This window comes from Tauraco erythrolophus, chromosome 17 (assembly GCF_009769465.1).
Source record: "Tauraco erythrolophus isolate bTauEry1 chromosome 17, bTauEry1.pri, whole genome shotgun sequence".
Taxonomy (NCBI): Eukaryota; Metazoa; Chordata; class Aves; order Musophagiformes; family Musophagidae; genus Tauraco; species Tauraco erythrolophus.
In genome coordinates, this window is record NC_141481.1 from 7,500,023 (window position 1) to 7,526,681 (window position 26,659).

At 41.5% G+C, this 26,659-nt stretch overlaps 1 protein-coding gene across 1 annotated transcript; it reads right to left on the minus strand.

The window, feature by feature from the left end:
* Positions 1–62: 62 nt before the first annotated feature.
* Positions 63–26,429, minus strand: TECPR1 (tectonin beta-propeller repeat containing 1). Its single transcript, XM_086622370.1, has 25 exons — positions 26,375–26,429; positions 22,971–23,203; positions 21,067–21,249; positions 20,429–20,551; positions 19,650–19,775; positions 18,001–18,175; positions 17,805–17,905; positions 16,243–16,344; positions 15,702–15,847; positions 14,320–14,846; positions 13,317–13,462; positions 12,207–12,362; positions 11,537–11,686; positions 10,765–10,922; positions 9,426–9,553; positions 9,033–9,135; positions 8,245–8,341; positions 7,763–7,842; positions 7,379–7,435; positions 5,724–5,898; positions 4,420–4,555; positions 4,005–4,097; positions 3,294–3,400; positions 2,731–2,850; positions 63–2,065 (listed from the first exon to the last, which is right to left on the minus strand). The coding sequence occupies exons 2-25, from the start codon at positions 23,199–23,201 to the stop codon at positions 1,871–1,873; spliced, it is 3,615 nt and encodes a 1,204-aa protein (XP_086478496.1). The 5' UTR covers positions 23,202–23,203; positions 26,375–26,429; the 3' UTR covers positions 63–1,870.
* Between the last annotated feature and the right edge of the window lie 230 nt (positions 26,430–26,659).

Here is a 26,659-nt window from a genome sequence, read left to right on the forward strand (position 1 = left end):
TAGCCATAACAATAACATTATATTCAAAATTAAATAATTTTCTAAATAATAGTTTCAGAAGGCAAATATTTAGTACTCAAACAGAAACAACTTATAATTTATCTTTTGTTCACTTAAGCTCAGCTTTTTACAGTAAAGTAAGTGAAACTTGGCAATGTAGGGAAAAATGCAAAGGTACATTATAAAGCTTATTGTATGAAATCAGCTTGTTGGATATGTAAACATTGGCTATTAAAACAGAAAATCTTTTTGATACAATGCAGACAAAATACAATCCTATTAATTCTCCAAAAATACATGTAATAAAGTCATTTATTTGGACAAGATACTGTGCAAGTTATGCAAAACCTATTACAGTAATTAATGCAAACATGTTATTTATCGTACTCCCACAATGTATGTATAATCCAGAAATCTGTAATCACGTACTGTAAAGATTAACAGGGTTTTTTTTAAACAGTAAAGCGTCTTGAATCTTCATTCACATTTGGACATGGAAACAGTGCTTTCCTTAGCATTAAAATACCAAATATATTCTTTAAATGCGTGCAAACGTAAGTTTCACTTCTACAAATACAGTACTGAGACCACATCACACTGCTCATCATATAAAAATAACTTCATGGACAGTCACACAGAGAGCAAAAATGATTGTAAACGGCTGCCAGGGAAAAAACATGGTGCCTTCCTGAAGCTACTGGGAGAGGCTTTTTCAGCACTTCCCAAGGGCTGGATTTCAAATAATAATTTCACATCACAGTCAAATTATGGTAGTACAGGAAAAAAAGCTTCTTTTGAGAATAAAAAGTGTTTCCTTGCTGGAGAAAGGGATGAATCAATCACTTACTAAAACCAATGAGCAGAGCTTCGTTCTCAGCCCACGTCAGTATACGCTGGCGAGCTCCACTGGCATCAGTAAAGTTGTATTGTGTTACTGCTGCTGTGAAGTCAGAGTCTGATTTAAGACCTCCTCTTGTCTTTCACACTATGAAAGCACAATTTGCAGTCATCTGCAACACAGCTTAACTCCTCAAGTGTCTGGTGCCTGCAAACCTCATTAGGTAGGCATCTGTAGACCTCAGTTGTCATGGTTCCAGTTAAGGTGGTGACAAAACATGATTTATCACTGTTTGGACTGACAGTTTAGAATGAAACTTTGCCACTCTTGGTCAGAATGAACAGGACCGTGCTCTCTCCCTAGTCTCGCTGAAGCCAGTGGTTCCACTTACTCATTGTGAGGAAAGAGCAAAAATCAGCCCTTACTGGTAACTGCGCCCTAAGCTGAGTTTTACAGAATTTAATTTTACTGATGGGAGCAAGAATAACATGACCCAAGCGACATGCTTATATAAGCAGGACTCGCATGAGCAGAGTTATGTGCAGGTATAGATGCTCGTACCATCAGGACCAGTTATGTTTGCAGTGCCAGTCACTGGAACTGCCTATGATTCATTTAAATTGATATGACATCTTCATTTCTGCTCAGATATGAATCTTAAGAATAGTGTTCAAGGTGTGTGAATATGAGAGAAATGTCGGGAAAGGAACTGTAATATTAATTAAAAAAGAAGTAAAGAGGGTGATCATCTGCAAAGGTCTTCCCATTTGTGTGATTGTGTAGCAGCTGTGGTCAAGGGCCAGAAATACATCGTGGCTAAACAGCTTGCCTGCTTTGACGAAACTATTAGCTCTCTCAAGTCACATTCTACACATCATGTAGGAGAAGAAATCAATATTTAAAACACCCCATTGCAAATTCCAGTTCAGTAAAATGTATTAGTAGCACAAAAAGGTCATGTTTTCTTCCCAGGTAATAGACATTGAAATTATACTGACTACTGCCTGTTTGCAACATGTAGATGGCAACAACTTAACAATTAACTGCATTTCTGTCCAGTTCTTCACTTTCACTGACCACCAGAGGGGTTTTAGTGTGTTCTGTTTTTCCTTTACTCTCATCTTCTAAATCCTTTGATACTGCAGGGTTTTCCTCAGAAGTGTCATGCATAGCCACTCTAGATGCTTCAGCTGCATTTCCTCTGACTGTAATGTGCTCCCATCCACCCTGTAAAAGATTTATAAAGAAACATAAAAGGAGAGACATCACCTTGCAATTACAATATCTGATGCTTTACGTACACTACTAATTTTATACTGTTTTCGTGAGGAGTAATCCTGCTCTGGGCTGAATCAGAAAAAAGGCTCCTTGTAAAACACAACACAACATACCTCCCTGACAGTGAGGTATACAGGTGGTGAGCTTGAGGATTATTTTTACTGCAGGGAATTGAGATTAGTAGGGTCAGGGGTTCATAACAGAGCCACTGCTGGTTTTCCATCAACCTAAAAAGGGGCCAAAACCTTGAAACAGCTTGTGTCAAAACATTGAGGGTAATACAGGGAAAAACGACGAGGAACAGTCATGTGCAGACTTGGAAGGAATCGATTTTTAAAAATGGTACTTTACTAGTTTTTACATTATAACTTTTAAAATACCTATTTAAAATGAATACTTATCAAATGCCAATAAATGACTTCCTAGCTATAACTGCATCACCCATTATCTTAACTTGAAAAAGGAACCTAAAACTGAAGAGTAAAGGTCAATTTCTTGCAGGTATATGCAAGTTTTAGAAAGCTTGCCAGCTGGAGCAGGATGACACTTTCGAAGCGTGCCCACGGGTGTTTGGATATACAAATTTTCGGCAGTATTATGCCCCCAGCACTTACCCCGATACCATAATCCCAGGAGAGGCCTTTAGGTTCCATTGGCTGAACACCAGTCCGATGGCAAACGGTCCCACAGCTCAAACTATGGCTTCCTTGCACTTTGTCAGCTATCACCCAGACCTCAGGAAAGCAAAGAGAGGCAATAAAATGTGCTCTTCATGCTGCTCTTCCCAGACATGAAGATTCTATTCGACCACTTTCAGAAATCAGTCTTGATCTTGAATACACCAAAACTGCTCTAATTTAATTAGAGACGTCAGAATAAATAACTAGATTTATAATTAAAGCATTGCCAGATAGTGAGACTTGGCAGGAAAGAGATGAAATACATAAAAATAGCCTTGTTAAAAAAAATAAATCATTACAGCAAAGAGCTGGCTGTATCACTGTTTCACTGGTAGGATTTTTGTCCTGCTACCAGGATTCCAGCATTTAAGACAATCACCTTGTGGAATAAATAAAGTTAAACAAAAGTAACTCTGAAGAACATTTAATTTAGTTACAAAAATTTGTTAAGCATAACTTTTAATAACTAATGAGATACCAGGAAGCTTAATACCCACCTGGTCCAGGGGCCCTACAGACATTTTACGGATATTATTGGAAACATGATCCCAAGAGGATCCTTGAGGGTAGCTTGGTGTGATGCCTTGCCGGTACCAAAGATTGCCTACAAAAGAAGCAGTCCTGGTCACAGCTCCGGACGTCTGCTTTGGATGGAGTGCTACCAAACAACATAACCAATCAGTAGCTAATGCTATCTGTGTTCTGTGGAAATGCATTACGGTTTTGACTGATGTGTTACAGTGAAGGACAACGAAGTTCCTGCTTTGGAATTTGTATTTCTGTAGTTACTCTTTGTAACTTTTCTGGGAGACAGCAAGTGCTCTGCTTTGTATACTTTCTTGGGGCAAGGTGTTCATGTAAGGAGCTCTGCACTAGAGAAGTGCAGCAAATGAGATGAAGATCTCTGAAGGGGTCTGGTGTTAAAGGCTTTTGAGATTCAGCTGTGTCTTCCCTGCAAGAATAGCACAGATGCTGCATTGTTGCTACCTAAGGCACTATCAGATGTAACAAAAAACAAGTCTTCAAAGCCTGTAATAAAGTGGGCTGCCTACTCCATCTCTTTCAGTATGGAATATTACTCCTCTTGGAGCAACAGTAACCATCTGTCCAAGCAGAAGCTCTAACTTAGCCTCTCCTTTTTAAATCAATCCAATGTATAGCAAGTTTTTTTTTTGTAACATTGATAAATAATTTTTAAAAATCCTTACCATTTTTATCCAACACAAACACAGATGTTCGTCCTACTGAGACTTGTTTTAACTTTTGTTTTTGAGGTGAAGGAATGTGGTACCAACAGTCACCTAAAGGTCAGAAATACTTGAGTAAAACATTGAGAAAACAGAATTATGCATGAGAAGTCTTGGAAATGTCTGCAACTGAAATACATAGCTGTGCAAGAAAACTGTCAATGACACTACACTCGATCCATTTCTACTAGCTTGTTTCTGGAAACAAACACTTTAAATCACACTCGCAAAGAGCAAATTCACTGCTATAATTATGAATATTATTCATATGTGCTGTTTTGCATATTTTACAAAGGCCTCTGCTGAACAGGTATTTCCTTTTCAGACATGCCAATGTAGCAGAGCTTGCACAATGCCTAAGATGAAGACTACTCACCTGCAGGCTTTTTTGGAGACACTGAACCCCGATAGAAGGCAGAACCATCTCTAGCAATAGCCCACACTTGATAAAATGCTCCGATTGAGATGGAAATGAAGGGCTGATCTGTTCCCACATGCAGCCAGGATGTTCCCTAACAAATCATGGAAGATGAGTTATGGAGCAATAGTTAAAAACTCCACAAGAAAATATAATTGATTATTGCCAAATGGGAAAAACCCTAGATAGTGAAAAATATTCTGAAGAATAATTCCTGTACCTTGTGAGTGAACAGAAACAAGGTCTGTGATCCTCACAGCTACTTGGGTATTTAACTCTTTGAAATCAATAGCTACGTTGAACTGTAACGGTGTTTTCTGTTGAAATTGCTGGAATTTAGGCACCTACATGTCTCTGAATAGCTGAGGTACAGCCCTTTTTTTTTTTTTTTTTTTTTTAACCGCCGCTTTTTTCATTACATAGAACAAAAGTCTCACAAAAATTGACTGATGATGAGGCCTTAGATTCCAGACACAGTATGCCAGTTCTGGCTGTTGCACTGCCATACAGATCCATGCTATTGCAACTGACTGAACAGGAAGAAAAAACAGTAATTCCTGTAAATATTCAACTTCTTGCAGTTTGTCTCCAAATTCCATTAAAGTATATATCATTAGTGTGTTTTTTTTTCCCCTGTTATAAATATAGCTTAAAATTAGTACACCCTAATTTGGTGTTTCATCACATGTCTATTATTAGGAAAGAAGTATTCCTATTGAAGTTATTGGGACTATTTGTTCCTTTCTGCATGCTTTAGTGGATATTCACTCATTAAATGTGTCCCAGTTCATAGAAAAAAGTCAAACCTGTAGGTGCATCCAGGCCCACCTGTCTTTTAAATAAGCAGAGTCATTTCAAGGGACAAACTACAGGCATTGGACCATACTTTAGAGCAATTCCATCCCTGTTTATTTAAATGAGATACACACATTATCAACCATTTAAAAAAAAAGAGGAGCTAAGCTAGCAGTGCAGAAAGTGGAAGTAAAATGTTTCATGAGAAGATACACAGGGGCTGAGAGGTTCCTGCGAGTGACCTGGCACAAGCTAAGGCAGGTTATGCAAGAGAAGTGCTATTGTAGGAACTGTGGGCAGCAAACTGTGTTACAGAAGATGGGCAAGTACTTTTCAAATCTGGGACATAAAAGGGAAAAAAAATAACAAGGTGCTGTACGAGAAGGCACCGCATGATTGTGTGTATGTACTTGCATGGTTACATTAAATACATCAATAAGGCAGTAAAAACAAACAGGGAGCCTTACAGCTGGATTTTGCTGTGTCACTCCGAGCCTGCAGAGCACGTCTCCTTTGTCACTGATTGCCCACAATGCTACTGCTTCTTCATCATCTGCATCTGAGCTGGGAATTACAGAGATGTCCCACAGGGTGACAGGAGGCACTTCCAGCCATGGCCCGTTGGTGACTATCTTACATTTTCTGAAGCAAAAAAACCCCAAACTTGTCAGAAGTATGTACTTTCTGTAACTGAATTTTGTTTCCTGGTCCATCGTTGACTTCAGTGCAAACAATCCTGAAGTCTTTTCATTAAGGAGGTACAATAAGTATTAGCATTTTTAATTTGCAAGTGGTTAACAACAATCAATGACGTTTTACATCAGATTTTGAATTTTTGACATATTACCGATTTTTCATAGCTTCTTTTTTTTTAAAAAAGTCACTTTATAAAACCAAGGCCACCCAAGAAGTCTGCAGCTTGTGCTACGCTGCTCCCTACCTTGCTCACTGGGCAATGGCTGGGTAATGAATATTTGACTCTCCATTGCAGAGAGAACTCCACACTTGGTTCGTTCCTTCCTCTGTCTTGGTTAAGGGAATCATTTTACAGTTAGTGTTTTGGTGGGGCCTGTTAAAGTTATGTAGCATCCCTGAGGCAGGCAGAGATAAGCAGCTCTAAGAGTTGGAGGTAGGTAACTCTGGGAATTGGTGTATTTTTTCTGTGGAAACTGCAACAAAATAGGGCTGTCTATTAGGGAAACAATATTAGATTCTATCATCACTACAGTAATTTCTGTGTATGAAGAATGTCCTAAAAAATTCAGGACATTCCTCTGTTCTCCAGATCTGAAAAACTGGATCCAGCCTTGAGCTGTTCCTTATTTGTTTTCAATTTTCTATTGATAGTTAAAACAAGGGGAAATGTTTAGCCCTGAGGGTATTTCTCAAGTTGCTCATTTATTTCAAGTCACCATTTTGATGACTGGATGTCGTTCGTTTTGTTGCATATCCTGGAACAACAGTTTGATGCTTCAGGACCTTACTTCGAAGATTTTTGTGCAAGGGCCAGCCTTTATAGCCCCAATAACAAACAGAACGATGCAGAACTGTAAGATCACAGCAATTAATTAGCAGAGCTATTAGATACTCTAGTAGAGAAAGCACAGAAAAGCCAGAAAAACAGTGAATGCACAAATCTTTCCTGTGTAATAGAATAGAATATAGTGGTAGTTTGCTATTTTCCACCTGAATATAGTGTACTGTGACTTAAATGAGTTTGGGATTATCTGTGGCCTAGTACATAGGATGTGGAATTCATATGTTAAAACTATTACTATACAAGACATATTACCAGCTGTTACAAGTGACCTAGTATATGCTGTTATACCTAGACTCTACTATTCCTTAATCGTGCCATAAGGAAAATCAGATGCAGAGAATAACTATCTGACTTTTATCTACAGATTCCACAACATCAATTAGGGTACCTACCTGTAAAGGCTTAAAATTAAAGCCATAATGCTAAATAATCTCTCTACTGGAGATGGGTTATTTATTGCAGGTTTCTTTGCTATTGCTTCTGTTGATGGAGTGATGAGACTCTTCCCCTCAACCCAAGGAGACTTCTAGGGAACAGTTAGCATTCACGTTCAAAACTTTTATTTGTATTTTAGCTCCTCACCTTGCCCAGCGCCTCCGTCGGACAAAGTCTTTCATTGTCTTGTGACCATGGTAGGACCTACCAAAACAGATGTAAATAGGTCTTTGAGAGGATATCAGAGCACCGCCAATTTCAGTGCCAGCCTAAGAGCACTATGTACAGTATGCCCACCAGACATGCCTGCTGCCTTTAAAATGCTTGGAACTATAGTTTGCTAAGCTCACTTTGCTGTGCCACCTCCCCAGCAAATTTCCATGTTAGTGTCCCCATAAGAAGGGAGAAATCAAGGCACACTTGTACCTGTTAAAGCACAGTTAATGAGCAAAACAGCCAACAAGAAGAAATAAGGGCTTAAGTGTAGCCTTTGCCCGCCAGGATTTTAGGTAGAAGAAGGTGTCTGCTTACGCTGGAAAGTCTGCTGCGTACTGCCAGCCTTCCCGATCAGTTCCGCCTGAAGTATTAAAATCAATATACCAGTCGGATACCTATTGGCACAAGGAGACAGTAAGAATAACAAGCACAATCCACACCTAATGTGTAACAGAAATAACCTCCTCCGCCATTTCCCTCCAGCTTTTGGAGTGCAAAAACCTGCTAGAAACCTTCTAATGCTTGCAACAGAAATTCACACAGAGGTTCCCAAGACTTTTCAATTCAGTCGAAAAGGATCAGAAGAGAAGTCTTAAGTCCCACTAAACAAAAAATTCCCACTTGATCCTTAACATTCTTTTGACTATGGAAGATTATTGCTACTGTATAAATGGGGAAACCAAGGTTACTATTACAACAAATCCAGGAAGAAAATCTGTGTCACTTGAGCCCAAGTCTTGTATCCTACTTGCTAAGCCTCGCCTTATTAGTAAAAAGACTTTTAAGACAAAATTTACCCAAGACCACTGCGGAGAAGGAGGCTTGGTATTGACTTTTGTACATTCCTGCAGGCCAGATGCATCACTCCACATGTATCTGTCTGTGGGCAGACCTCTGTGGTGAAACAGTGTACAAGGAATGCAAGGTCATTGACAACAGAGAATTTAAAAGGCGAGGGGAGAAACACCTATTTGTAGCACTTCCCACTTTCATACACGAAACAGTCTTCCCGTCATTAATCTCTGTATTTAGAAATACCATGTGAGTGATGAGGATAAGGGGGAAAGAATCTGTACACTTGCTCCAGTTATACCAAACATGAGTACTGGGTAAACTTCTCTCTGTAGAGTGATATTCCTCACAACTATTTAAAATTGGAAAGTGAATCCTGAGTTTCTCTGACATAGGCACCCATACATGTGAATGCTTTTTCAGTACTTCTGTTCAAATATACTATTCAGGGACCCAATTAATTTAACACAACATATATATGAATATATAGATCCTAGTAAGAACTCTGCAGCATGGCCTTACTAATGAAAGATACTGCAGGCAGGCACACTTTGTGCACTCGCAAAGCACAAATCTGTAAAGTTTTGTTACAAATGCATTTTGAATGGATAATTATAAAACTAGAAAATTGAGAAACGCTGCTCCTTCCATCTCAGGTTAACAATAAACGTTGGAGGAGACTGAAGACAGAATAACTGTAATAACTATTCTGAAAAGCTAGAATAAACCCCTTGTTTCATTTGACAGCAGTAAAAAATTACAGTAAATAAATACAATAAATTGAGTAAACAACCTGCTGCTATATCCAGTGACTGGGTTCCAGCGTTGGTTCTCATAGATGTAAACACATTTCACGTCTGACTGTGTATAAATGTTATCAGCACTACTGGCCAGTCCTGTGAGAAATGAATCATTTGGATTATGGTAAAGCTAAACCTTAAAGACACTACATTTTAAATTCCAATAGCCACGGTAATATTGCTGATTGTCCTATTTCTCACTCTTACAGTGAGAATATAAATATAAAACTGCAATACCAATTCCTTCCTGCCGTGTGGCCCGTTCGCTGTATAGCCTGATGTGTTAGTTAGGCTAAAGGAAGGACAGCTGAAATGGCTGGAATAGCTGACCCAGTCAGGAAGCTAAGTAAGAAATGTGCACACTGCAGCAGACCAATCGTCCATACCTTGAATGAAGCCACCTCCATATCCACCAGTATAAACCCAAGCTGTGTGATCATATCCTATGCCCCACACTATGCCGCGGTTATTGCACTCTATTAGTCGAAGATGACCTCCAACTTGACGCCAAAACCTGTCAGAAAAGGACAACATTTTACATTTACTCTGCACCACATCCATCAGGAATGTACGCTTTCCCTCCCTACGACTCAACCGTCTCAAGGGCAGGAAACTTTATATGCTCATTTTTTCAGCCTCTGTGCAATCTGGAAGTGAAGGCAGTTGCCAGTTGAAAGCATTTCCCTCTGAACAACTACTGAAAAGTAGCTGGAAGGAACCTATCTGCCTCCACTTGGAATTTTCAGGCTTTGACCTTCCTTTTATTTTATGGCTTGTGTTTTTTATATATATATATATTTTTAAACACGAGTTAGGATCATCTTGCTAGAATCTTTATGTCTTACTGGCCATCAACTGCCTCAGCTTTAATTTCATCCTCTTTTTTTTTTTAAATCTAGAAATCGCCTTTATCTAACAATAAAACAAATGATTTATATATTTGCTATGTAGCTTGGTAAAAAAGAAGGGCTTTAACTCTCCGTATTCTCCTAATCTTTGCAAGTTAATCCTTTTCTGGGGCTTTACACAGCCAGTTGGCTATAGTACTTTTCTGGGGAAGAATGAGGAAAACAGAGATTTCAGAGAAGCATTTTACTTATCAGAATGGCAGGAGATCATCTAGGTCACAGATCCCCCAGACTAAGATGCAAGAGCACATCAGCTCTGTGATTTTCCAGATGTTGAAGGTGCTCTACCCTGAAGGAAAAGGACTAAAGGATCTCTCAGGTATTATTCAAAGAGACTTTGTGCAGGTAACTTGAAACTGGGGGTATTTTTTAAACTGAAGATTGGCCTTTAACCCAAGGAGCTGCTACTGGACAGTAGTGACTACGGAAAGCTGAGAATTTCAGATTTCCTGACTCAGATAAAACTGAAGGCTCAAATTACATCACAACTAAAGTGATTAGGTTAAATCTTAGTCTAGCCCATCTCTTAATTTAAATAATTATGGCATTAAAGGTGCAATCAAAAAAAATGGGATCTCAATGAGAAAGGCTTTTGAAATCGTATGAATAGCTCCAGCATCTAAGAATTAAAATATGATTTGGTGAATTTCTTCAGATGTACTTATAAATATGAAGGCAGCCATTAACCTTGTCCTTGACAGACATCTGCAGCGTACTCTACAGGCCAACTGCCCATCAAAGCCTCTGACTTGACACGAAAGCCAGTCTTTGCTGGATGGCATCCCATGCAGAAAGAACAGCTTGTGAAAGCTCTTACATTTGATCGCACGGCATCAGGTGTGGTCCGGCCTCCAGTTCAGGACTTGGCTCACTAACAAAGATATCTCCTTTACAAGTAACCGACCAAATGGCGTACTGAGAAGGAGGGCCTTGGATCCGTCTGCTTTCACAACAGGACATGTTCAGCAAAGACAGCTACAAAACAAGAAGCAGAGAACCATCTACAGTGAGAACAAAAGTCTCCACAGATGCTTCAGTATTACAAACCAAAGTTTTACCTTTGCAGGTTCTTGCAAATCAGCAAAGTGAAGTAGCTTTTTCTCAAAGGCACTGGAATTCAGTGTTTGAGAAACCGTTACACAATCAGTGGAACCAATGTGGTTTGCAGTATCTGATACTTATGAGGTATCTTCCAGGTTTTCCATTGCTTCAGTGTACATGTGCCCGCCTGCCTATACATAAGACTCTTTACAACAGTGACAACAGATAACAGTTCTTCTACCAATGCAGAACAGACTAACTGAAAAAAGTCCTAACTCGTTTGTAGCCTAATCTATATCTGGAGATAGGAAGGGAAGGAAAAACAACATTGCTTTTGCTGTAACTGTTGCATCAGAAAGTGTGCAAACTCTAGAGGTAGGAAGCCTCAGATGCCTCTAAATAAGTTTGAACAGACTTTTAAAATACCTGAATTGTGAAAACAAGTAAGTAGCCTAGATACTGTAAACGTAATACTGAGATTTCAGAGACTAGCTTGCATGTTTTATTTGAGATATTGCCTGCTTGACATGAAAAATTCACAGAATTACCCAGTCATGCATTTCTTGTTCTGTTGTGGCTGCCAGACGGATTGGCCATCGCTGCTTTGTTCTCTCAGGCGTATACAGTGCAAAGGAGTGTTTGGCTTCATTCAAAACTTCGACTATAATAGTGACTTCATTCAGGAACACGTGGATATACTAAGACAAGAAAAAAAAATTAGACTAAGACAAACTCAAATATACCTTCCTCAGTGCCAGCATTTTTGCACTGCAGGACTATGAATGAGGCATTCCTGCCAAGGATAGCAAAGAATCAGTTCTTGGTGCAGAAGGAATGGGGCTCAATTTCCAGTCCTGCACTACCTCTGATTTATATTGCTCACATGCATTAACCCTATTTATGAAGATCCTGGCCAGCCAAGCTCATTCTTCATAACCAAGAACATTTTGAACTTCCAAAAGAATTCTTAATTGGTGCAAAGACTATGGTTTAAGCAATGTGGATAGTTCCTGACTGGGTATTTCTGACGTAGTGTAAACATAGCTACAGCTTAGAAAAGCTTGCAATTTGCTAGTACTCTAGGCTACATTTGAATTGTTTCCCAAAACTTAGAACAATAGTGTACCATAATTTGCCTCCCTTAAGAAAACCGTTTTCCCTTCAAAGGTTTTCCTTTGCCAAACGCAACTCTCTCCAAGGCTCTCAAGCTGAACACACCTTTTTCTCCTCATGATACATGTAATAGATGAACAGGATGCTGTCGCGCATTCCATCACTCCCAGTGAACTGCTCAAGTGCGACTCGAACATCCATCCACTTATGAGGCTTCCAATTCCTCCACCATTGCAAGGTCCCAGTTTTAACCCAAACCGACTGCAATGCAAAGACAAATTTATAGGAGTAAGGAAACTGCATGACTCCTCTTCTTGCTCCCAATACTGTTTTTGTGACCATAAGAAATCTCTGCAGCAGGTTAGTCTGTATTATATCAGTTAATTCTGACACAGAGCATACCAGAGTGCTCAGGAAGTTGAAGACAGAATGAAAACTGGCAAAACTGGATAGAAAGGCACTGAAATAGCATAAGTACAACAGTATTAACATTTAACCTCTGCAAGAATGCAGTAGCACACAGATACTAATTTGACTCTAGCGTGCTCCTGTTATAATAGAACTTCTGTTTGGACTTTAAAGGCTTTTGACATAATCTTTTTAAACTTGATTAAACCCCTGGACTCCAAGTCTTTTTAATCAAATGAATTCCAGATGTCATTTGGCAATAAGCAATGAAGAGACCAAAAATGTGAATGAATCTGAAAAGAGCCAAGGAGTCCTAACAGAGGGAACACAAAAAAAAAAAAAAAAAAAAAAAAAGTGCTGCTATGGATGTTTGCATCATTGTTTTATTTATGCAAGTTACATTAATCCCTTAATGGTGGCAGAGGGGGAAAATTCACCCTTGTGAGTCACTGTTTCAATTAAGAAGCCTCATCTTGTGGTGGAATAATTCATACAATGTTCCACTGTTGCACACATTTCTCTGTGGGTTTCAGGTTTCAGTGTACTCAAATAACGCTGACCAATGCTTCGTTTACTCCTATACAAAACTATCAGCTAATGCTTTTAGATACAGATTGCTGCTCCATGTTTGACAGTTTCCCATCGGGAGCTCAGACAGTTAGTCCAGGAAAGTTATCACAGACAGAAATAAGGATAAGAATGTAAAGCTGACATTAAGTTCAGATCAGTACATCAGAAATGCATTCCTGATGCCCAGTATCGATAGATGTGTTTAGGAGACAAGAGAGAAGCATCCTCGCTGCTTACCTGCTCAATAGCCTGTTCGTAGTGCCTAAAATTCTCCAGCTCCCGCTTTGTCCTTTCACTGAGCTGCTGAAAAATCTGCTTTCGCCATGCTGCCGTCTGTGCTGGAGTGATAGACAGAGACAGAGATTGCACGGAGGATGACAAACCTAGAACAGAACCAAACCAAATAAACTCCAGTGAGCTTCAAATACAGTTCTCTGAAAGGTAAAACACGATGCTGCTTTGAACACTGGACTGAATCAATCCAGTAAAACATAATTTTTCTAATTATTATACTTTGGAATCAATGTATTACAGTCAAACTTTGTAAATGATGCATAGAAATGGGATCACTAGGTGATGATATAGAATCTTTCAAGGCCATAACCTTGTAAAAATGGGAGCGTTGTCACCGAACTGCAAGATAATTAGGTAATACAATGCATTAAGAGTTACACTGTTATTAAATACTGAGATGCCACAGTTCATGGTTTATTTTGAAAATATGGTTATATTCCACCATCCTTCAAGAATCCAAATTCTAATGCCATCCAGTTATCAGCTGAGCTCACATTCACAATGCCTCTGAGTAATTTCTGTATCTTACCCTTGTCTCAGTAGGCATGGTAGGAGCGAGGCAGTTATTTGTGGCATCTGCATCTCTCAAGAGAGCCCTTTTCACTGCTTTCAGTTACTATTCAGTGATATTATGGGTTGTGCCTGAAGTGGCAGTTTCAGTAAAATCAAAAATAAGATGCAGGTCCAGCACAGATTATTTTACAAAATTCTTACAGAAATTCAGAGAAAATATCACATTTACATTGATGTACCTCAATCCCAAAGTGCTGTACAGCTAAATATACGCAGCACTATCTTCAGACATGGAGCGTATTAACGAACTGCAGCAGGAGTAAACGGCTTATCAGAAGTTTTGCGCCATGGTTTTGTTAAAAGAAAATGCCAAACCAACATTTTTCTTTAAGAGCATTGGGAATTGGGGTCTGTTATGGTGACTGGATAGTACCTGACGCAACAGTGAACCATTTCAACGGGCTGTGCAAATCTACAAGACAGCCTCCCCCCGACACCCAGGCCCACAGTGGGTGCTCATCGGCTCCGTACTGTTCTTCAGCTCCCACTGAGAACATGCCGAGAGAAGACAGGCTGGATGTTTCTGCAAAGGTGCTGACGGAGAGGACTGGATGCTTTTGGGCCTCTTTCAAGTCAATGTTTGTCCACTGCAGTTCTGCAGAAGGATTTGGGTTTGTAGAAGATTTATGCATTTCAAGATTAGCTTTCTCATTATTAGTTGAGGCAACAGTGGCTTCTCCTTGATTAGAGTCCAGAGGATCCACAGTCAAATCTGCACATATTTCTGCTGTCTGGCTGCCTGTGCTGTTACCACTGCTGCTGGCTGCAGCTCCCATCGGGGGAGTGCTGGCAAGGTTCATGGGTACGCTTGGAAGATCTGTATCAGAGGAAGTATCTGCATCACCCTGAACAATCGCATGCGTTTGGTTCTGAATATCCTCAGTAAAGAAACAGCCAGCACTGAAGGACAAAGAGATACTTAATTAACTATCGTTCAAAGCATTATAAATTAGCACAGGCCTTAGACCACAGACATAGAGAAATCAACCTAGCGTTTCGGCTTTAGGAGGGAAACAGCAGACTTCTTTTTTAAAAGTGACTCTATCATCAGGGGAAGGAGTCCAACACAAATCTGGCAGACCAGTCTAGTAAATCTAACACAGGAAATTTCATTGATCTTTTCAAACAATCAGTGGTGTTGGCTGCCTGCAACTCTCAGGAAAACACTGAAGCAACATCACGTTTTCTGGATATGAAATAATGAATAGCATTTTTTAAAGCTCATTATTAACTTGATGACTTTTGTCTTAGCTGGAGAGGGCTTCTACTCAGAGCACACTCTAACTCCAACAGCTATCTTCTGCAGCACTCCCAGCTTCATTGGCAGGTCTTGCACAGGCAAGAGGCCAGCAGTCAGTGGGGAGTTACTGATTTAACCTCTCTAGGACAGGAAGCATACAGTGACACTCAGGAGAAGGGCAATTCCTAAGCAGAGCTGACACTCCTTCACGATATTTCACAGTCAACTTTTTCTCTTGTTAGAGAGTAGTTCCAGGTAGTGATAGTAAAGCCCAGAGAAATATGCTTTACTGGATGCATGCAGTGAATTCCAAAGTGGGGGCTTCAGTTTCCACTCTGAGGGCAACAACTGCTGCTTATTGTTAATGGCAAAAAATGCAAATGCTTTTTGACATACATAATGATTAGAGATGCCTCCCCGCTCCTCCCTGTCTATACCATTTGAATGTAAAGAAGCATCTCCTAGCATTGAAACTCTTGGCGTACAAAGTCTCGAGCAGGTATTTTACTAAGTACCTGAGCAGACTTGTTGAGCTCCCAGTCTGAGATCTGTCACTCTCTCGGCCAGATACAATTGCCTTCCATGTCTTCCCACTGAGCTCACTTGGTGTGACACCTTGACGAAAATAAATTGCTCTGTCATCACAGCCTATTCCCCAGACCTAGGGAAGGAAAGGGCTTGGTGAAGGAAACAGCATGGAGTGCAGGTAGACACCTGCTATAAAAAAGGTGCAGTGGTGGAAAATTCAGCACAAAAATCTGCTGGACACAGCATTTTCCTTTTGTGTTCTTCCTTAATGCTGATACTGTAGATGCAGTTTAAAATGCTGTACCATCAAAAGAAAACTGTTTGCACCTGAATGTGCCACACAAGAGACATGCTGGCTGTTATCTTCTGGTGAAGAATTCAGCCATGCATTCCCTCCTAGCAGTTCAAGCACATGGACTCTTGTTCAGCTGTCCATACCGGCACTGCTGACAGTCCTCACCACGCGTGAATACTGCCTGTACAAAGGGAAAAATAAATATCTTCGCAACTGGTATACAGCTCTCTTACCTGGTTATTTAAGCCTACAGTTACCATCATCATTTCTCCAACCATTTCAATCCAGCTTGTTCCACAAGGATTATGTGAGTTCACTCCTCTTCTAAACCACACCTACAACAACAGCAGAAAGACTGAATTTTGCTCCTTCTGCGTTAGCAGGCAGACAGCTGGAATTTAGTTTCTTTAGTGAATTAGGTCTCAATCTCCAATACTGACTTGCTGCATTGCCTTAAGAAGTCAGTTATCTCCTTGGTTCTTTTTCTTTATCAGGTAAAGATGAAATAATTCTCTTAATAGTACAGACTATGTGTCCTTGTGACCAGCTACAGCCAAAACAGCCCACAGGGACACTTTTTGTTACGACTCTCTGTGGCAAGAGTTTGATTCTTTGCCACTGGAAATACACTTTCTAATACGTCTCAACTGTAGGCTATTTTTGGTGACTCTAAATGGGCTTCTAAATGGTGTTCTTGTGTTCAAACCCTAGAAGCAGGGCTGATGGACAGAACTGTCAGAGGGATCTTTTCAGTAGTACAGCTCTTTACATTGTCTCCCCTTAGATTAGTTTTTACTAATCCGAAAGTGTCTGTGGGCTGGGAACCTGGAAAAATTTCTCTCTGCAATTAGCATATGGTCACATAGGGGCAAGCAGCTACTTCAGAAGTCGTTGGTTGAATCACGTAACAGACAGTGTACTTGACTATCCTGCGGCAGATCTGAAGAAAAACATGCTAGCTTATCTACATTTATTATAGTGGGTTTATGTGGCAGATGGAGCAGGCTGGACAGTCTATTACCATGGCTCAACTGACAAGTAGTAACTCATTAAACTAGAGTAACTCCGTTACTTAAAACTGCTACACATACACAGAATTCATCTATGTTTTTGAATTCAGGATGAAGGGATTTGATTGCCACCAGCACAAGAGAGCCCTGGTACATTCTGCAAGACTTTAAGACTCCCTGTGACTCGATGATCCTTACGGCTCCCTTCCAACTCAAGATGTTCTATGATTCTATGACTCTGAGTTAAAACCCCAGTAATAAAATAATCACACATACAAGTAACAGATATGTCACTTAATAAATACAAAAAAAACCTACATTAAGAGGCTGATGAAGAGGGAACAGTTACAGTAGGAAGATGAAAAAATATGCTCATACAGAAAAGTGTAGATGAAAATATTCCCATGCTGCTTTTGATGTAACCTTCAGAGCATGTGGAAACACGACTGAGCAGCTAGGAGTCCTTTCAATTTTGATTCTTAATATCCCTTAGAAGTAGGTCCCTTATTACATCCCCAGCAACATCCCCACTCACCTACCACACCTGTCTGACCCTGGTTTAGAAAATTCCTTCCAAGAGTAAAGCAGAAATCCCCTTGAATTAAATGTATGTATATCACAAACCAAGAGCATTCCTGTAACAGCAAGGGGGACTGGAGTTCCCCAAACCATGGGGATAAAGAGTCCGAATCACCAATGCTTCCTATGAAAGGTACATGCTTGTTTGAGAAAAGCAGATACAAAAAGGGAGAAAAAAAGCAGAACCAGAGCGTGACACTTCTTACTTTTCTGTCTTTTGTAACGCACCACACCACATCAACACCCACAGAGACGTGCATGATCCCATTTTCAGAGCTTGGAGACTCCACAATACTCCACGAAATTCCTGTAATAAACAAAACCCAGAAGGCATTGTAGGTTAGTTTCTTATTCAACACTATACAAATCAGAGGGGCTTCCAGCTAAATTTACAAACTTTACCTTGAGGGTTATTCCTATCAATTCCTTCTCTCACAATAGCTTGCCCCTCCCAAAGAGTTGCCCAGAGGAGGTCATATGGTCCACAGCTGATCTGTACAACTTCACCAGGAGTAGTGATTAAGGACCACATAGAACCTTCTGGATTGTGATGGCAGACATTTTCTCTGTACCAGACCTACACAAGTTAAAAAAAAAAACAACAACAAAGAAAACTTAGAAAAATTTCATTACAACAATGAAACCATTGAGACAAGCATGAAGACAAACTGGAAAGAACAGTCATCCTTTAACAGTAGGATTTTTTTATGCAGTGCACGCACTCTGACCTTTAAAGGTATTTTTTTTAATGTTGATTATGCAGTTGAAGACTATATCCTTATGTACAAAGGGAGGAGGCTTTTCTACAGACTAGCTTTTACCATGGAAGCGAATCTGGATTGGGTACAGTGACCTATTGCTACAAGTTCTGTGTATATTTCAACATTTAAAAACCACTTCAGTGTATTTCAGGGCATGTTGCATAACCCAAGAATGAACAAATACATAACACAACTGTGAGATGATAGCCTGACCTCACTTTCACTGAACAGAGCTTGCTACAATATGGATAAAAAATTCCATTCTCTGTGCAGCCTTCAGTGACATCCAGTCCATTTGCTGGTTTTGGTCCTACTGTCTGTGCACTTTTCTACAGACCACAGTCATCCTATGCTGGTCTTACAAGCGCTCCAGAACATGACTGCTGAGTGCTAAATCCTCATATTAAAAACACTTTATTTCTCTGGGGACTTTTACTTGGGAAATGAAAGCATTTTACAATGTCAGTCAAGTAAGCCTGTAGAGTGGGATGCTTGTCACTTATTAGTGGGAAGTATGAGGTATAGGGCATTTTATTTTAAACAATTTAACTGCCTCTCCAGGCAGTGCCAAGTGTGACTGAAATCTCACACTATCTGTTAAAAGTGTTACATTCTCCCCTGTGAGACCACAAGTTAGAAATTGTCTAGAGACAAAGGAATGTCAGATACATGCTGCAAGGATGAAGGAAGGAAAGCAAGAATCAAATCTTTAAAGCACTGAGCAAGAGAAGAGAGACCTTACAGTAGGCCTAAAAATGAAAAAAAAAAGTGAAAGATGTATAGGTTTCAATAGAAAATAAACTGCAAACATTCCAGAGCTGGATTCCACATTGCCAAGTCAGGAAGTTACCATTTTCTGATCAGTAAGTCTTAGAACACCATTTTGTAAACTTTCTTGAATCTTGACTCCCACCACAGAGACACTGCACAATGCTTTGCAAGAATCTTTACCAGGTTTTAAGGCTTCTTCTCTTTGTTACCAGTGCCATAGTCTGCACAGACATTCTGGGCATTTTTCAGCTTATCAGACACTACTTGGCCCGAGTTTTTAAGACTCACCTGTAAGGCTTCCGTAAAACAGCAACTCCAGGAGATACTAAGCCCTTCCATTTACAACACAACTTGTTACATAACGTAGTCCCAAAGCAGCTTTTACATCCCCTGCCAGATGCACGAACAGCGTTATCTCCTTACCAACGTAAGACAGTAACAAACCTGCCTCACTTCAAAAGCACTTAACTGCTTTTCAGGAGTAATTTGTATTAGAAAACTTGGGGAACACGCACGTACCCTTCCTTGCAGAGACACCGCCCATACTGACAAACGGCCAAGAGGCTCGTCGGTGATTTCCCATCCTCCGATAGAGATGTCATTGAAAGGGTCTGGCAGCTGCTCTGGATCATCACGTGATACGATCTGAAGCAAAGAGCAGGAAGATTGGGAGGTGAAGACGAGACACTGCAAGCAGAGAGGCGATTCGGCTGGTGGCCTAACTTGTTTCTTGCAGATTGGTTTATGTATCTCCTGGTGAAGTGGCTGAGCATGGAGACTCTTCCCCTCCTTCAAGGCTGCTATACGCAGAGAGAGGGGAAACGCTGCCGAAGCAGCAAGAAGTCTGTGTTTCATCCCCTAACTGAACGAAATTTTTGCTTACAGAACAGTGCATACAGAAGTTCTTTTAATTGGAAAGCTGGAACATCACACATTACAATTTTTGTAAATTCTTAGAATACAATAATAATTATTAAAGAGCTGGTGAATGATGCTAGACAGGTGCCACCTCGAAATAGAGTGCTTTGTCAAACAACCAAAGGAACTTAAAAAGTTGGTTTGAAATTTGCAAAGGAGCTGAGCATCTCCAATGCCATTACCATGAGATTTGGCACCTTATTACCACAGATTTCTATGAAAAATCCCAGGCTTCCATTTATGCTTGCATGAATTACTAGTTGGAAGCCAAGGAATCCAGGCCCAGCCTACAGAGCAATGATACAAAAATAATTTCCCTGCACTTATAATCGATTATTTCAGAAAATCAGTTTATTTAATATTTAAAAGATAGCCAGAACCTTTGCCCAAACGTCTCGTGATTTGTATCTCCTGTATCTGATCCACCTCCTGCGTCTGACACAAGAATTCCATCTCTTATCCTTTGTGTAGGTGCTAGGGAAGTCTATGGCGTAAGTCCAGCCCTGCAAACAGAGGTTTTCTTTTATGAAAATCAGGACCAAGGGAAAGCTTGAGATCATTAACTCAGAGCAATTCTGCACAAGAGTCACTCCTACAAATACAGTACGAGGTACTGTGCATGTCTCAACAGCCCTGATTAACAGATCAGCTAATTCCACGAATGATTTATGAATCACATCCAAACTCTTCAGTATGATAGACGCAGCACAAACAAGACACAGTAAAGCATTTTCCTTTCTTCATAGTAAAGATCTTCAATAACAAAGGCATCCAGCTGCCAGCATTTCGTGGCCTGATCAAAAGAAAAAAGCTCCTATAGAAGCTCCTATAGACTTCAAAAGCCTTCAAACAAGATCTTTCCTTGTGTTGTATTATAGCTATTTCCCAGAAAGCAGCAGCTATGCGAAGTTAAGTGCCTTTCATTTTTACAGACCTTTTTACACTTTTATAAAAGTGCCCTTTATTTTACAGGCTAAGGTTTCCCAGAATAGATCTCTTTTTGGTATTGTTCACCTACCCCTTTCTCTGTTGGTTCCCCTCCAATATTTTCATCCACATACCAGTCAGACTCCCACTCCCAGTGTGGAGAAGGCAGTGTGAAACTATCAAGCTGCTGATGTTTTAACCCGCTCACATCACTCCACTGCCAGCGGTCACTGGGCAGTAACTTATCACAAAAGCCTCCAACTGGATTCCAGCGCTGCCAGAAATAATAAATAAAGTATTTTATTTGAGAGCACATTATCTCATTGTACATTTGCTTAGGGAGTCATAAATGACACATTTCTTTTTTTTCCTGCAATAGAAGAGGAATAAATTCCTGGGGTGACTGAGAAAGTGTTCATACTGTAAGCCCCTACCTAACACGGTCTTTGCAGGAAGGTTTTTTAGGTATCACAGAAGGACTGGCTGCAGAGCTAGTCCCAACCAAGTAATTTTGAGCTACACAAATAGGAACATCTGACGATACATTTTACTACAAACAGTGCTTTTTTCTTTGGTGATGTGCTGCAGCATTAGGGTCATGCTGCATAGATGGCCTTGGGATCTCTGATCTACTCCCCATGAGAACGATGACTCACATCTTGCCTGCACTAGAAGAACAGCACAGCTTCTGTGCCAGGAACTATGTCAAGATAACTGCATCAGTAAATCTTCCTTGTATCTTATATCTTACGTTATACTGAGAAGATTGTTGTTTTATTTTTTTTTTTCCAAATCTGGCTTTAATCAGTTACAGAACAAATAACTTGCTGGGGTTTTAGCCAATGCACCTGTGATTTTTCTCTATCCCCTCCCCCCCCCCCTCCCTTTTACCTACTATAGAAATACTGGCAAAATTTGTCACATAATACTGTCTTATGTTTTAGGGCACATGGAAAATGTGGGTTCAAAATCCTTCTATAATTTTAATGCAAAATATTATTTACTTTTACTAGGAATCTGGCTGAATTGCTTTGCACATTATCTGTAAACTATTTGAGTTTGAGTTTAATTTTGCTGTTGTTAGCTCTTGCAGAATATTGTGCTTTCTAGTATTTTGTTTCCATTCTTTCACAGCCAAGAACAAATAAAACAAAAGTTTTAAAATAACAAATAAAATAAATTTTTAAGTTTTGCATTTTTAAAGAACACATTTACTTAACAAAAGAAACATTCTTAAATGGCTGGAGAGTAGTATCAATGTTAAATAATGTATAAAATCGGTTTGCTGTATTTTTACCCATATAGATAAGTTAATGTCTTTTCTCAATTAAAATTTATTCCATTACCCATTAGAAAGCAGAGAAATGTGCTCAAGAAAATCCTTCAGTTTTCTCTCTCAAATAACTTTTGGTTGACTTAAAACCAAATGAGATACCCTTAAAATACTATTTTAAAGACATTCTTTTTAAGTATGTCATATAGGAAGGATGATAATAACTCTTCTGTGCAAAAAAGCTGGAAACGTACTGCGATGAAAAGTTACACCTTTATTAGAGAATTCTTTGAAACATTAAAAATAGCATTTTCTTAAGAATAATACATTTTTTGTAATGTATCTTTTTTGCCTAGACGTTACACTGGACGTATTCTTAAGGGAATTGTATATTTGCCACTAGGTAAAGGAACACAGCAAGTGAAGAGGGTGAATGTTCCAGTCTGAAAGGGCTTGCATGAAACAGGCCGTAGTACACACCGACGTTGCTTTTGGTAAGAGCTGGGAAGTACAACCTTCCTTTGGAAATTAAAGTATTAAAAGCATAACCTGCTATTTGGCACATATGTGCTCTTCAGAAACACCAGGTAAAAAATGAAAACAAAGAAAACCAAACAATCTTCCTGTGAGAAGAACATGCAGAGACAGCTGATGTACGGATTCTCTATCATTCCTTTCTGACAAACATGTGGCAGGGTGATAGAGCACCTAACATGTCATACCTGATTCTCATAGGTTTCTTCCTGGTATCTAATAGGAACGTCACCCGAGAAGACATAGGTGTATACTTGATGATCACAGGCTATTCCCCAGCAGCACTGTTTGACAGCAGAGACCCGTTTGAATTCCAGCTGTGTGTCCTTACAGAGCTCCCAGTACTGGCCAACAGTAGACAGAGTGTAAACCCTCCCAAAAATGTCAACAGCCCACAAAAGGGAACTGGGCATGGCCATGTCTGAAAGGCAAAAAGGAGATATTAATAGAAAAGACAGGTTTAAAAAATGGATCTTGAACCTACTGTAGATCAGTCCTGCTCTGAGCCACCATCAGTCAAATTAAATAAAGATGTAAAGAATGATCCTTTAGAAAGAACCCATGCAAAGTGGGCAGCCAGATGTCTCTCAGCCAGAGCTGTGCAGTTGCATCTCTTAGATGGCTCTAAAAATCCATGTGAAAGACCTTGCTACCAGCACCCTATTGTCCATCCTACAAGAGTCACAACATCAATAGCGCAACTTGGGCAGGCTGAGGACAGAAGTCCATACTGAACGGAGATGAAGTAACAAGGACTATTTTATAGCAGAAGGCTTTGTTCTCAAGAGCTGGTAATGCTGGTGGTGCACCCTACTCATCTCAGCTCCACAAAGCCATGATATTTTACAGTATCTCCTTCTCTGCCTCCTCTTGGCATATACTAACACAGCTACACAGGTACAAAGGAAAAGATGTGAAAGGGACCTTCTCCATAAGCACACATCTAGTTCTAATCCATGGACATACTACCTACTGCCGCCAGGAAATCTCTTTCCAAAGCATTCTGGTGACCACTTTGAGATCTGGTCTTTATTTAATGTACATAGGTGTGGTATTTATTTAAGTACACATAGAGTGTGGTTTGACAGCAGAGACGTGGTTGAGTTCCATTCTAGCTTTATCACTTAATAACCTGCCATTTTCTGGGTACTACAGTCCTACCCTTCATGGAGCAGTCAGCATTTTATGTGAGGTACGTGTAGGCCAGTCCTTTGCGAAGTCAAGAAAGGCCAGCACGTTTCTGTCACTTGGCCTTCTGGGTGCCGTTAAACTGAACAAATTTTGGTTGCTCCGTATCTCTGACAGTCAGAACTACTGATGAGTATTTTGAACTTTGCTCCCAGTTCTATTAGCTACATAGTGGGGGACCAGGAGGGAAAGGGTAGAAAAGAGGACTCAGATCCGACACAAGAAAAAAGGAATCCCTGCCTGGAGTCAGTGTGAAACACTGCTTATTTGTTGTCAAATGGCAACTGTGCCCTCAACACCAGAGCCTACGGAGACTTGCCTGCCTGCTTTCTGACTGGCAACAAGCGGTGGTGCAGCGGGACTCACTCGTACGGTGTACCTGAATGGCAGAGGTGGAACTGTGGAGAATCTGGAAACAGCTAGGCCAGTGTCATAGAACAGCACAGCAAATTCACATGGGATCCCAGAGAGGAAGTTTCAGAATTCTTTGGTTCCTAGAACTGCTGCCAAGTACCTAAACACCTGGATCCACCAGGTGAGTAACAGGGAACAGGGAGAAGAACATTTATAGCAGCAGAGAATGAGCGAGGCCAGGGGAAGGTCACGAGCAAAATACTCCTATTAGTTGTGGCAGCATAACTATGATGAAGCCTCTCTTGACTTTTTTGTTGTTGTTGCTGGGAGTATGAAAGCATGTGTTACTGCCTTTGTCTGCTCCTGGACCAGCCGTTTGCCCTCTTTATATCCTGCCTTTCCATGCTGGTAAAAGTAGGATAGTACAGAAGGACATAGTATGGAAAAAAATGGAACGGAACAGAGTCAAGATGAGGTGAAAATTATAATGTATGTACCAGTGGGAAAATAAAGGCCATGAAAATAAGCCTTTCAGTATTAGCTATATTCTACAAAACAGTCTTTATAACAGAGGAAAATATTATGCATTTCAGTTTAAGCAACCAGTATGCCAGTGAGTCTGGGGTAAGGGAAGCATTATGGGTAAGGCTTTGAGGATATCTACCTAGCTAGATAATGAAGAAAAGTGATGCTTGGGTGTGTTACAGGTGAGCAAATACACAAAGGCAGGCGTGTACCTGGAACGACAGTCCAGGCAGGTGGAGAAGTACCTGGAACAGTTCAGAAAAAGGTAGTGAAAGTTCCAAAGATTACGAAGTGAGGAAAAATAGAGATGGGACAGGATTAGGATAATCCAGGCAGATGCAACTAGATTAAAATACTCAAGATAAGTGAGAGCTTCTGCACATTCTTTCTTCTGAACTTTTGAGACAGAGTGTTTAGAGAATCATGGGAAAATCCCAAATGCATTTGGGATTATAAACTACTTTTAGAACTTCAATTGAGGCCCCTTTGCACTGGTTGTGCTGCAGACGATGAAGACAGACGTTGCCTGACTTTGAAGGATGCTCAGCACTTGTGGCTCACATGCATTTCAGTGGATACAGAAGTCGTCTAGAAGTCTCGGGGGACTGGAAAAAATGAGATCCACACCTGCAAAATTCTTCCTCATCTCTGACCTCAGCCAGGTCATTTCTGGTAGAAGTTAAACTACTTAAATTAAGAGCATACGTTCTTAATTAAAAATTCCAGCTGCCTGGCATAACGCTGATTGCTACAGACGTCAAGAAAAACATCCCGACTCCTTGCATACTATAAAAGTAACGAAGTTGCTCGGGAGAGAGGGGGCTGCGGGGTGAAGCACCACGGGACTCAATCTGTTCCAAGATGAAGCACGCACGGACGAGCTTTCCCTCCCTCTCTTCCACAGGAAGGCGCGTGGCGAGCTTATCCAGCGCTCCGTAACGCCGCGTACGCGCCGCGCTGAACCCGCGGAGATCTCCAAGCGCTTTCCGAGCCACCGCGCAGAAATAACACCCGGGAAGAGCCCGGGCTGCCGACAGCGGGGGGCGCACGCCGCTCTGCCAGGCGGGCATTAAGGCCGGATCGGCTTAAGAGCCCTGCGGGGCTGTGGCCCCGCCTGCCCGGTCCCGGGGGCTCCTCGCCGGCGGGGCCGGCCCCCCGAGGCCGACATGACAGCCGGTCAGGGCCCCCCGCACCCGGCTCCCGCACGGAAAGGGGGCGGTCAGCTGCGGCCAGGAGACGGGAGCGGGTCTCCGGTGGCGCCGGTGAAAACCCGCCGCCCGAAAACGCCCTGCGGGCCCCCCGCACGCCTCCCCCGGGGGGCCTGCGCAGAGGCGCCGGCACCTCCCCACGGCTCCGCTCACTCCTCCCGCCGGCACCGGTACCGCTGGTAAAGGCGGCGGGGGCTGAGCCGGGCCCGGAGGCGGCCCGATCTCCAGCCGCGCCGCGCTGCCCTGCCCGCCTCACTCGCAGCGGCCAGGCGGCTGACAGCGAGCGGCTCTCCCCAGGCCAGCCCTTCGCCCCTCACCTGCCTCCCGGCGGCCGCGCCTCTCCTCGCCGCCCGGCGCCGCTCCCGGCAGCAGGAGCCGCCGCGCCGCGCCCCGCCACGGCGGCCCCGCAGCGCCGCACGGCCGGCGGGGCGCCCCCTCGCGGCCGCCCCGAGAGCCGCCGCCATGGGGCGGGGCGGAGCGGAGCTGCGGCGCGCGCGCCGTGCGGTGCGCGGGAGCGGAGCGGCCCCGACCTGGGGCTGCTGCTGTAAGCGCCCGGGAAAGGGGCTCTTGCGGGCAGAGCAGAGCCCTGCGGTCAGCCTGCT

Bases quoted from the DNA above. Each gene is read 5' to 3' on its own strand.
- TECPR1 (XM_086622370.1), bottom strand. From the start codon at position 23,201: ATGGCCATGCCCAGTTCCCTTTTGTGGGCTGTTGACATTTTTGGGAGG. The intron at 21,250-22,970 runs GTATGACATGTT...TATTTCTGGCAG, and splicing joins AAGAAACCTATGAGAATCAG to CGCTGGAATCCAGTTGGAGG. The intron at 18,176-19,649 runs GTACGTGCGTGT...TAACTTGTGTAG, and splicing joins CGGTGTCTCTGCAAGGAAGG to GTCTGGTACAGAGAAAATGT.